Here is a 13,469-nt window from a genome sequence, read left to right as displayed (position 1 = left end):
GAAAAGAGAGATTCACAATTTCTTATACTTACCTACTTTAAGTAATAGTTCATAAACATAAAAGCACAAAATATGTGGCCTATAATTCTGACTTATTATTACTATCACTAAATGTTTGTAACTCTACAAAATTTGTGTATTTCAGCCCCCTATATGATTATATTTGGCAACAGAGCACTTTAGACATAATTAGGATTAGAAGAGATATTGAAGTGGAGTCCTCAGAATGGGATTAAAGCCTCATAAGTAGAAGAGGCCAGAATTATTTTCCTCCCATGTGAGGAAACCACAAGAAGACTGTTATCTATAGTCCAGAAAATGATTCCTCACAGGATCAGAATTGATCAAAATGTTGGTTTTTGGATATCCTCAACCCTCAGGACATTTGAAATGCCTGTAAATGGCTGTTGTTTAAGCCACTCACTCTGTGATTACTTGTGACAGCAGCCCAAGTTAACTCAGGCAATTATCTTTTTAAATTTTTCTAATGTTGAAGATTTGACCACTTATGGAACAATTCTCCAGATGGACTGCACCAGTGGCCAGTTTAATCTATATATGGTATGATGTCCATGGACCCATACACATGCAAACATAAACAGAAGCATGCATTTCTAGAATGAAGTCCTGTGACTTAGCTAATAGCACTGCACAAATGCAATGTCCTTCTTCAAATATTAGAGTGGTTGGACATATCAAAGTGGGGGAAAACTGGGTGAGGGACTCAAAGACGTACACGTATTATGTTTGAAACTTCCTGTTAGTCTATAAGGTAATTATTTCAAGAAAGTTTAATGAAAATGAAATACATTTTGAGAATATAGTTAGATTATTGATGGGTAAAATAAGTTATAAGGTTTATAGTGAATATTTCTGCAGGGACAATATAGGAACACCAAAGTCTCTTAAAGTGAGAAGATGTAGTTCTGATTTATGGAAACAGATTAACCGCTAAGGGTAGAATTAATTAGTTAATTAACTAACTGAGATGATGGCTATGTTAGTCAGATTGACTGTGGTGATCATTTCACTGAGTCCTTCCTTGGTATCCATGGGAACTGGTTTCAGACTTCCTCACCATTTTAAAAGCCACAAATGCTCAAGTTGTTTGTATAAAATGACACAGTATTTGTGAATTGCATACCCACATCCTCTTGTGTACTTTAAATAATCTTTAAATTGCTTACCACATCTGATACAAGGTATGTGGTCTGCAAATAGTTGTTATAATGTATATTTTGGGAAATAATAACAGGAAAAAAGATTGTCCGTGTTCAGTACACATACAAAAATTTCCTCCAAGTATTTCTTTCTGAAGCCCATTGAACTTGGAAATTCAGAATGTGTGAACTTTCTAGAAAGGTGTCTTAGTCACTTTCTTAGCACTGGGACAAAATATACAACACTCACAAGAGAAGAAAAGAGAGGTTTGTTTGGGCTCGCATGTCAGTCTATAGCTGGCTGGTTTCCAGCAGGTCTGCATTGCAGAGGGGAGTGGCAGTGAGAGCTGCTCATGCCACAGCAGGAAGGAAGCAGAGTGAGAGGTATCCAGGAAAGAGATGGACCCCTCCAGGCGCTGCCTTTTCTGAACAGACCTTGCCGCTTAACAGAAAGTCTGCCAACTGCAATGAAACCAGCATGGTACTGGCAAAGAAACAGAAGCGAGGACCAGTGGAACAGAGTAGAAGATGCAGAAACAATGCCAGCCACACTCAGCCACCTCATCTTTGACAAAGGAGCCAACCATCTTCACTGGAAGAAAGATAGCCTCTTTAATAAATGGTGCTGGAAAAACTGGATTTCAACTTGCCAAAGATTAAAACTAGACCCATATCTATCACCATGCACTAAACTAAGATTGAAGTGGATTAAAGATCTAAATATTAAAACAGAAACACTACACTTGCTGGAAGATAAGTTAGGTAGAACTCTCAGAGACATTGGCATAGGAAAAGACTTTATGAACAAATTCTCAGTAGCACAGGAACTAGCACAAAGAATCAACAAGTGGGATTTCATCTTTTTAAAAACCTTCTGCACTGCAAGAGAAACCACCAACAGGGCTAAGAGACAACCTACAACATGGGAAAAAAAAAATTTATCAGCTGTTCCTCAGACAAAGGTCTACTATCTGGAATATATAAAGAACTAAAAAAAAATCAGTCTCCCCAAATTTAAAGACCCATTTCAAAAATGGGCATCTGAAATGAACAGAGATTTCTCAGACAAAGAAGTAAAAGCAGCAAATAAACATATGAAAAAATGTTCAACATCACTGGTCATTCGAGAGATGCAGATGAAAGCAACACTGAGATTCCACCTCACCCCAGAAAGAATGGCTGCCAGCATGAAATCAACCAATAACAAATGCTGGCAGGAGTGTGGGGAGAAAAGAACCCTTCTCCACTGTTGGTGAGAGTGTAGACTGGTACAACCATTGTGGAAATCAGTATGGAGATATCTCAAAGAAATAGAATTGGAAGTCCCATTTGACCCAGCTATTCCTCTGTTGGGTATCTTCCCAAAAGAATTTAAAGAATCATACCACAGTGATATATGCACACCCATATTTATAGCAGCACAGTTTGTAATAGGTAAAACTTGGAAGCAGCCCAATTTCCCATCAACTGGAGACTGGATAAAGAAGACCTTTTTTTTTTTTTTTAAATAAAGTGGAATACTACTCAGCCATAAAGAATGCAAAACTAGACATTTATAGCTAAGTGGATCCACATTGAGGCCATATTCTTAAGTAAAATAAATAGGACACATGTGTAAATACCAAATAGTTTTCCTCGTGTGAAAAACTAGAAATGTAAATGAGGATCAAAATATATACTTGTTTTTATGAAATAGGAAGAAAAGGTCTAAAGGAGTAGGGGAAGTGGGAGGGGTAGGGGAAAAGAAGGGAAAGGAAAAAATATGAGAAAAGGAAAAACATAGAAACACACTCTTTGTAAATAGGAAAAGGTAGAGGGATGAAAGAAGCGCAGGGAATGGGGAAAAAATAAGAACCAAGATACATCATATAAAGATCCAAGATACTAATGATGAATGTAACTGTACAGTATACCAAAAATGTACCGATAAACTTAATGGGAAAAAAAGTCAGCTAGAGAACTCCAGTAATTTAACCACCTTTCAAAAGCCCTATTAATACAGGAAGTTTTGTGGGACATCTTAGATTTAAACAATTGCATACATAATCAAAAATTAAATTGTATGTTTTAATATGTAAAACTTCATTTCTGAATTATTCTTTGACAAAGCTGAAAAGAAAAACAACATAAATTGGTAAAATAAATAAATATTCCCATGAAATGCTATGCCTAATTTTCTTTTCTCTTTCTTTTTCATATCAAAGAGAAAAATAATACTTTAAAGCACATGTTGAACTCTATTTTACAATGAGCATTACTGATTTCATTTCTTTTTTTATTTTTTCTGATACTGTGAGTCAAACTCAGGACCTTGAGCTTGCAAGGCAGGCGCAGCTAAATCCCTGGCCTGAGCATTACTGATTTGACAGAGTATGGTCAAAAAGTTGTAAAAGACTAAACTGGGGGCATGAATTATGATATGAATTATGATGTGGCTTGTCTGACTCACTTTTTGGAATAACTCCACATTTCATTGCTTTTTAACTTACTATGAAATTATTATAAAATAATTTTGAATAATTTCTACAATTTGTAGAAAATTGATACTAATAAAATAATTTTTGGTCTTGGAAATGAAAATGATTTCAGTCTGGTGGAATGCTACTGATTCTTACTGTGTGTACAGTGATCGGTTTGCAACCATATTTGTCAATTCATTTCAACATTCTTACCAACTTACAAAATCTATTTTTTCAATTATCATTTGAACCAATTATACCATGTTAATATTTCTCTCATTCATTGATAAGTTAAGGTATTCCATATCTGTTTAATTTTCACTTGCTTAGGAATTATGATTTAACCTTTTAAAAATTGTGACAATATTACATTTTAAATTGTATTACATATTAGATATTTGTGTTTTGTTCCTGTCTCCCCTGTATGCAAATAAGAATGCAAAGTGTGATGGAGTCATTAGCAGCCCATTCCCATATGGAACTCCTAACCCCTAACATATGAAATTGGGAGGTCTATGATGAGGGAAGGAATCTAAGCCATCACAGATTATGAAATGCCATCTCATTTTACAGACCAGGAGGATAATGCCCAAAAAAGTTAAACACACAAAAATCAATAGCTTTCCCCTACATGAATAACAGACTCACTGAGAGAGAAATAGGGCAAATAATTCCTTTCACAATAGCATGCAAAAAACTGAAATACCTAGGAATCAACCTAACAAAAGAAATCTAAGACCTCTTCTCTGAAAACTATAGTACTCTGAAAAGAGAGATTGAAGATGATATCAGAAAATAGACAGACATCCCCTGCTCCTGGGTAGGAAGAATTAATATAGTGAAAATGACCATACTTCCAAAACTGCTAAATAGATTCATTGCATTTCCAATTGAGATCTGAGCAGCATACTTCATGGACCTTGAGAAAACAATCCAAAAATTCATTTGGAACAAGAAGAGACCCAGAATAGCAAAAGCAATTCTAGGTAACAGAGACATGGAAGAGAGTATCACAATCCCCAACCTGCAACTATACTACAAAGCTACTGTGATAAAAACAGAATGGTACTGGCAAAGAAACTTACCTGAGGACCAGTGGAACAGATTAGAACATGCAGAAACAACGCCAGACACACTCATCCATCTCATCTTTGATAAAGGAGACAAACACCTTCACTGGAGGAAAGATAGCCTCTTTAATAAATGGTGCTGGAAAAATTGGCTTTCAACTTGCCAAAGATTAAAACTAGACCTGTATCTCTCACCATGCACTAAAATAAAATTGAAATGGATTAAAGATCTAAATATTAAAATAGAAACTCTGAACCAGTTGGAACAGAGATTAGGTAGAACTCTTGAAGACATTGGTGTAGGAAAGTTTTTATGAACAAAACCTCAGTTGCCTGTGAACTAGCACAAACAATCAACAAGTCAGATCTCTTCTTAATAAAATCTTCTGCACAGCAAGAGAAACCACCAGCAGCGTGAAGAGACCACCCACAATGTGGGGAAAAAATCTTCACCTGCTTTTCCTTAGACAAAGGTCTACTATCTCGAATCTATAAAGAACTTAAAAAGATCAGACCTCCCAAATTTAAAGACCCAATCCAAAAATGGGCATCTGAAATGAACAGACATTTCTCAGACAAAGAAGTAGAAATAGCAAATAAATACATGAAAAAATGTTCAGCATCACTGGTCATTCGAGCGATGCAAATGAAAACCATGCTGAGATTCCACCTCATTCCAGAAAGAATGACTGCTATCATGAAATCATCCAATAACAAATGCGGGCAGGGTTGTGGGGAAAGAGAAACCCTGCTCCACTGCTGGTGGGAGTGTAGTCTGGTGCAACCACTGTGGAAATCAGTATGGAGATACCTCAAAGAACTAGGATTGGAAGTCCCATTTGACCCCGCTATTCCACTGCTGGGGATCTTCCCCAAAGAATTAAAAGAATCATACCACAGTGATATATGTGCACCCATGATCATAGCAGGACAGTTTGTGATAGCTAAAACTTGGAAACAGCCCAAATGCCCATCAACTGGAAACTGGATAGAGAAAATGTAGGATTTTTAAAATAAAATGGAGTACTACTCAGCCATAAAAAATGATAAATTAGAGACATTTATAGCTAAGTGGATGCACATTGAGGCCATACTCTTAAGTGAAATAAATAGGACACACATGTATAAATACCAAATAGTTTCTCTTGTGTGAGAAACTGAAAGTGTAAATAAGGACTAAAATGTATAATAGGTAATGTGAAATAGGAAGAAAAGGGGCAAAGGGGAAGGAAGTGGAAGGGCTAGGGGAAAAGATAGAAGGGAATGGAATTAATATGAGAAAATGGAAAAATAGGAGCAACATCTTCATAAATAGGGAGGAATGGAGTGCTTGAAGGGAGGGATGGGCAAGGGTGAAAAATGAGAACCAAGAGAGATTATGTAAAGGTGCAAATTTCCAGTGATGAATGTCATTATATTGTATACCTAAAATGTACCAATGATTAGAATGAATAATCAATAATGCAAAATAGGAAGAAAAGGTCCAAAGGGGTAGGGGTAGTGGGAGGCACACGGGAAAGGAAAGAAGGGAAAGGAAAAATGATGAGAAATGGAAAACATGGAAATAAAGTCTATGTAAACTAGGGAAGGGTGGAAGGGGTGAAGGGAGGGCTAGGAATGGGGAAAAAATAAGAACCAAGAGCATCATGTAAAGATACAAGTTCCCAATGAGAAATGTAATTGTGTTGTATACCTAAAATGTACCAATAAAATAATTTAACAAAAAAAACCTATTATAAAGCTGTAATAATAAAAATAATGTGGTATAGACTTAAAAATAGTCACATAAACCAATCAAACCAAGAACTCAGAAGTAAATCCATGCATTTTCAGTCAATTGATTTTTATAAAGATACCAAGAATCATGGAAATATTAAGCTTGACTTTTATAGTTATGTTAAGAATGTCTTTGGTACTTTTATTTTTAATAGGGAATACACTGAATCTGTACAGTGCCTTGAGTAATATGAATACTTAACAGTATTCTTTCAATCTATAAATATGAGATGTAGTTCCATTTATTTGTCCCTTCTTCAATCCCCCCCCTCCCCCGGTTTACAGTTCTTGATGTAAAAATCATTCATTTCATTGGTTAAGTTTCTTACTAAGTATTTAATTTATTTTGCAGATATTAGAAATGTGTTTGTTTTTTTATTTGGTGGAATTATTATTAGTATGTAAAACACCTACTAATTTTCTATGTTGACTTTGTATCTTTAACTTACTTTCTTTCTTTCTTTCTTTCTTTCTTTCTTTCTTTCTTTCTTTCTTTCTTTCTTTCTTTCTTTCTTTTTGGTACCAGGGATCAAACTCGGGTCCTTGTGCTTGCACAGCAGGCAGCAAAACCACTGAGCTAAATCCCAGGCCCAATCTTTAACTTTATTGAATTCATATATTTTATTCTATCAATTTTAGGTGGAGCTTTTAGACTGTTCTGTGTATATGATCATGTTGTTTTAAAACAAAGATAATTCAACAATTTTTTTCCAATTTTGATGCATCTTGTGTTTTTCTCCTGCCTGATTCCTGTGGCTAGGATTTAAAATACTGTACTATATTGAATAAAAATGGTAACAGTGAAAAAAAAGGATTCTCATTCACTTCAAATAGACTTATCCCATTGTCTTTGCAGCTCTGTGAAGCAGCTCTGGAAGTCCTCCTTTGGTATATTTAGGAGGTGTGATCAATAACAAGGTAAATCCTGCTGCCAAGTATAATCTGACAGAAATCTAGGTTTGTAAAAACAATTTGATGTGTCTTCATCCTCCTTATTTAGAAGATCTGGCATTGTGTAAATTCTGGATCTTCCCAAAGTCAAAATGACCTCAAAATGTAGACATTTGAATCTTGCCATGGAGGTAGTTTTACAAGTGCAGCTAAAGATACTCATAAAAGAGGACTTCCAGAAGTGCTTCCAAAAGTGGCAAGCATGCTAAGTGTGTTTGAATCAAGGGGGAATATTTTGAGGGAAATTAATGGCAGTGTATCTTTTTCTGTAAATGTTTTAAAAATCTAAACATTCACTGTATTGTTCAGCACACCTTGTATATGAGAGATGAAGAATCAGGGAGAGAGAGAGAGAGAACACAAAGAGAGGAGAGACATTAGGAAAAGAAAAAATAGAGTAGATCAGCATACATGTTATAGTAAGGAATGATTGCTATGTGGAGAATAGAAAATGCAAAGTGTCATACTCTTGTCTGATTCCTGAAATCTGAATCTTCACATTATACTTTGAAAAGTTTAAGTATTGAAAACATGCTAATGTATGATTTTCTTCCTGGAATTTTGCCTCTTAATTTCAATTTTTTTTGGCTTTTGATCATTTCCATTACAGTGAGGAAAATTCTTTAAGTCATTTCGGAAGTAGATGGATTTAAATGTTTCTCTGTTAGTCACTCTGTCTCTGGTTATCATGAGGTTTTTTTTTTTTTTTTTTTTTTTTTTTTTTAGTGATAATGAAAATTAAAGAAAAGCATACATTTGCAGGTAAAAAGCTTTTATTGTAAAGTACAAGAAAATGGTAAGGGACTCTAGAGATCTGACAAAAATTATGCCAACCCTTAATAAAACAGAAAATAGGAAAAGGACTCCAGGTAGAGCAGCTAGAGCCACACATTCTGATGAAGCAGGTCCACCTGGGTCAGTTATAAAAGGAGAGGCCAGGATTTAAGGATTAGCTGAGTTGGGCTAGGGTCTATTGGATCACTGTCTCAATTCTGGTTTTGCAGCTCAGGTGAAATCCTCATGATTTAAGGGGAGGTTCCTTCCACATGAAATGCTTACACCTACTCAGTCATCTGGGGCTCTGCTTTTCCTGGAATCTAGGTGATCACAGGTTTGGGACGATGGCTGGAAACTGACAAGCACCACTTCCAGGAGGGGGTCTGGAACAGGATGTATAAAAGTTGGCGTGTTAGTTACTTTCCTCTCATTGCTGAAACAAAATACCTGACACCCAAAGTTAAAGAGGGCAATATTGATTTGGCTTACAGTTCCTAGAGATTTCAGTCTATAATCTGCTGGCTCTAAGGCAGAGTGGCAGAGGGGCAACAGTTCATGGTGGTGGGAGACAGCAAAAGCAGCAAGGGACCTTGACAGAGTCTTTCTGCCCCTTTTATCCCATCCAGACGACCGGAATTAGGTCCCAAACCAATCATTCACACGTAGCAGTTTAGTAATTGCATGCCCTTAATCCCAGCATCACACACTCCAGATTTAACCATTTTTGGAAAAGCATGAGGCTTTGAGGGGATATCTAAACAGAAGTCATAATGATATAGGGGGATAGATGTAATTTCTAAACCTGCTAGATATCCAAAGTGTGAGTTTGTGTTCTCTAAAAATGAAGAATGAATTTTAGGAACAATGGAGGTTAAGAGTAGGAAAAATTTATTGAGAGAGAAAGGTCCTGTCTGGGAGTGATGGGGGGGGGGACACACTCAGAAAGTAGGTTGCCTGGTACCCTGTTTCCCAAGGGGTTTTTCTGGAGCAAAGCCACCAGGTGAGGCAGGTTCAAGGTGGAACAAGACCATAATCAGCTAGTAAGATTACAAGTACAGTCGCTTAGGTAATATTGATCCAATGGGAAATCACAAGATGGGACAAAACTATGGTCAACAAATAAGATTCCAACAAGTATAGAATATTGATTAAATGGGGATCAAATGGAGAAGCAAGTCACATAGCAAACATATAAGGAAGGAGCAATGATTTTCGGTAAGGGGTGGTGGGTCAGGGATCTTTCCTGAAAGATCTTGGTTCCTCCCCCAGGTGATTGATACTTAGTGATTGATACTCAATCACTGCTATTCATCCCTAGGGGAAGCACGAGAGTGTGGTAGTTTCTCTTCTTTTATAATGCTGGCCTTCAATGAATGTGTCTTGACTGTCCTCTAAATTGACTCCTAGAGGGCCAGCCCTGTCTAACTGCCTATAATATATCTAATTAACTTACCTATCTATAATAATAACAGTTGGTAATCTGATGTTTTGGCAAATTGAAAATTACTTTAGTTATTCTTTTTCTGTGTGTCCTTAATCTTTTAAAGAGAGATGAAATCGACTAGGTAAATTTAGAGATAATGAATCCCACTTTGTTAACCTTTAGGAAAGAGAAATATACTTATATTCAGAGTTTTAGGGTAATACTAGATATAGAAATGAAAGTATGGCTCTGTTGTGTTCTTAATTACCTTTTGGGCTCCTGTAGGCTCAAGTGAAGAGTCATGAGTTTTAGCAAAAACCACTTCTAAGTCCTTGGTTGCCTTAGAATAAAACACAAAATCATTCTTTTAATGACCACCAGGAAAACACCCCAAAATTTATTCATCCATTGTACTCATGGTGGTCTCCGACAATGTCATGAGTATGTCAACTCTGGTAGGGTCTGGTGCCTCCATGATTTATGCTAGAAGATTCTGGTTTTCAGGACATTCTCATTGGCTATGCTACTGTGATTGCTCAAATGGTTCCTTCACCACATTTTACTCATTCCACACTAGTTTTTAAAAAAATTAATAGTCTACCATCACTGCTAATGCCAGGAGTTCAAACTCCACAGGAGCCTTTCGTCTTACCTATAAATGTTTTAATTGTCTGTTTGTACCTCAGTCAGTGAGTAACTGCACCACGATGACACATTTTTATTAACTATAACTCTGGCAGGGAGTGACAGAAATTTATTTTATTTTAATTATTTTAACCCAAAAGAAGGGTTTATTGGCCAACATATTCGACATATACAAAGGATAACTAAAGCAGACTTTGAGGCATGATGGAAAACTGAGGCTCCTGAATCAGCAGGAATTTCTCTCTTTGTTCTATTTTTTTGTTATATCTCTAAGTGATGGCATACAAAGGACCTAGTTCCCTCATCTATTTGCTTAGCCTATTATTATCTTGGCATATGAGGAAAAACAAATCCATAAGCATTCATGCAACATGACTGGGGCAAATGATGATCTTGGATAATTATTCTCCCACTCATGGAAACTTGTTACTAGATATGTCATAGTCTACATTTTCATACTACAGTGACTCTCTGAAACAATGTGCTCAAATTGAAATGACCATAGAGGACATACTGCTCAGATTTGCATGGCATCCTGAAATGATTTATTTTTAGTCTCACTCTTACAGTTCAGCCGTGGATCTCAAGGAGAATGAGGGAGGTTATAGGATTCAGAGCACTGAATGTGATGCAGTCTTCACAGTGCAAAAAGTCACTAAAACATTTTTCTAATTTTTGAGGAAATCAAACTAAAAAAACACCCATGTCATAATAACCCTAAATAGAGTCAACCCTCCGTGTCTATGGGTGCCACATCATGAATTCAGCCAAGAGTGGGGTAGAAAAATAGTTGAAAAGAATTTCATTTTTAATGTACATATACAGACTTCTAGTGGTAATTATTCTCTGAAATTCAGTAAAACAACTCTTTATATTACATTAAATATTGTGAATAATCTAGAAATGATTTAAAGTGTATAAAGATATATGCATATATTACATGCAATTCTATATCATTTTATTTAAGGTACTTGAGCTTCCATGGAATTTGGTATCTATGTGAAAATCCTGGAACTAATCCTCCATGGATATAGAGGGAAGATACAATAGATTGCTTATAAAAGCCCCAAATATGCCTTCCTGAAGCTACATATTGCTCAGTTTTAATCTTTAAGTCAATCCTTGTCTCTTCTCTTTTCTCTCTCCCCCTCTTCCTCTCTTTTTTATGACTCTTTTCTGACAAAATAACTCATTTCCCCATATATTTAGATAACCATAGTACCCTCCAGCAACTGCCTCATTGTGTTCTTTTTTTACACCAATATACCAGACTTATTCAAATATTTTATACAAAATATTTTATAAATTTTTCATCACCTAGTTGACATCTTCTGGGAAAATTCAAACTCAATATTGTTTTGAAAATGTAAACTGTAAACCAAATATGATTGCCAGCATAAAATATTCTCCTTGAAAACATGGCAAGAATGTTGACTCCATTATGAGAATGATTTCAAGAATGTTGCTAAGGCCCCACCGGCTGTGATGGCAGCAGAGATGCCATTGTTCGCTTGTTCCCTTAGGCAGTGGTCTGCCCAGAGAATATCCCCATACACCAGCATTGCTGTCATTTCCTTGGGAAATGGATTTTCTAGGGAAGGTACTTACAGAAGCTGGAGCCCCAAAGACAAACCACAAATCAAGCTTTGAAAATCAATTAAGAACAATGAGAAAATATTGGATGCAAAGAAGAACAAGTTTATTATTTCCAGTATATATTTCATAAGAAGAATTTATGCATTAATGAGTCACTTGTTTTTAAAATTACAGACATGTAACTCTGTTCATTAATTTCACAGTTTGAAAGAACTAGTCTGTTAGCCAGTTCTTTATACCAGAGAAAGGATGCAGAGAGGGTTAGCAAACATTTCCGAAAATGCTTACAATAGCAGCTCTAAGAAGACACTAAGACCTGTTGCTTAAAAATTCTGGAATTCAGGAAGTTGATCTCTAGAAGCCTGATCCATAAGTTGGTCTGTAACAGGGAGACTGACAGCTCCTAAAAACTGAGTAGGATGGGCTGCAGAACCCAGATCCATAACGAAGGGAGGAGAAGCCACGAACTCCATAACCCTGGGGTCTGGAGCCACTGGAGCCACAGCCCAGTGAGTAGCAGCTCCTTGACCCATACCCCAGGGAGCGGCAGCTGCTGGACCCAAAGCCCAGAGATCCAGAGTAAGTGGTCTGGCAGGGACTGCAGAGCGTGGAGACCCTGGGCCGGTAGCAGGACGTCTGGCAGGGCCTGGACACCACATAGGGCCTCTGGCAGCTGATGGGCTCACAGCAGGTCTCCTGACAGTGGCTGGAGAGAGAGGAGCCCAGCAGGTAGTTGGTGGGAGACCAGAGATCGGTGCGGTAGACCAGGTTGCTGGGGTAGGAAGAGCCACAGGAGGAGCCTGGGTACTGCAGGTAGCCCCCAGCGGAGCAGGAGGAGAAGTTTCCAGAGGAGCAGCCGTAGGTCATGTTGACAGGAGGTGTGAGCTCAGCTGAGTGTGAGAAGACTCTAAGTTTCAATGTTATGGTCTAAGCTTCAGGATATATATACTCTTCTACCTGGGTGTGCCCACATTCCAGATATGAGAATGTTTCTGCAGATTTTTATTTAATTCATCACACATTCATATATTTAATTACACTTTAATTACTCTGAATTACTCTGGTAAATTTAGCAGGAAGCCACACACAGTTTTTTTCCCTGGGAATTCATTGTGGGTTGATGTTCAGTGTTATAGTTTAGGAAATTTCTCGATATCTTCTCCTTATTTTCAATGTGTACACAAAGTCTTTGTCCTAACAAAGAAAATCATGTATCTTTCTTCATTTCCATTGTTACCAAGAGCATCAATGGTTACTATTCAAAACAATTTGTCCTTTTCTCCACAAGCACCTTAACAATGGCTTTCTATAAACACTAACTCTATTCAATAGTATCATCAGTTGTCAGTTACATTCTTATTTTCCTGTCTTGAGATCAAGATAAGAATTAACAAGTGCAACCTCATTCTTGGTGTTCTTTTTCAATGAAATTCCTCAAAAAAGACCCGCCTTAGGCCACACTCACCTAGGAATAAATAAATGTAACTCTCTTATTGTGACGTTTAAGAGAAATTTCTTCACATATTTTTTTCTCGTTTCTTTTTTTCAGCTTATGCTTATGCCTATTAACTCACAGAATCACAAATTTTTTAATTTAAATATTTGTTGTTGA

At 36.8% G+C, this 13,469-nt stretch overlaps 1 protein-coding gene across 1 annotated transcript; it reads right to left on the bottom strand.

Moving 5' to 3' along the window:
• Positions 1-12,029: 12,029 nt before the first annotated feature.
• Positions 12,030-12,758, bottom strand: LOC101708736 (keratin-associated protein 13-1). The gene has a single exon (XM_004842263.4). The coding sequence runs from the start codon at positions 12,722-12,724 to the stop codon at positions 12,212-12,214; it is 513 nt and encodes a 170-aa protein (XP_004842320.2). The 5' UTR covers positions 12,725-12,758; the 3' UTR covers positions 12,030-12,211.
• Positions 12,759-13,469: the final 711 nt, after the last annotated feature.

This window comes from Heterocephalus glaber, unplaced genomic scaffold (assembly GCF_053883595.1).
Source record: "Heterocephalus glaber isolate CG9 unplaced genomic scaffold, H.glaber_assembly_v1.0 deba00000122, whole genome shotgun sequence".
NCBI lineage: Eukaryota > Metazoa > Chordata > Mammalia > Rodentia > Bathyergidae > Heterocephalus > Heterocephalus glaber.
The sequence above is the reverse complement of the archived record's forward strand: the minus strand, read 5'-3'. Positions and strand labels throughout refer to the sequence as shown.

Coding starts and splice junctions, on each gene's coding strand:
- LOC101708736 (XM_004842263.4), bottom strand. CDS start 12,724: ATGACCTACGGCTGCTCCTCTGGAAACTTCTCCTCCTGCTCCGCTGGG.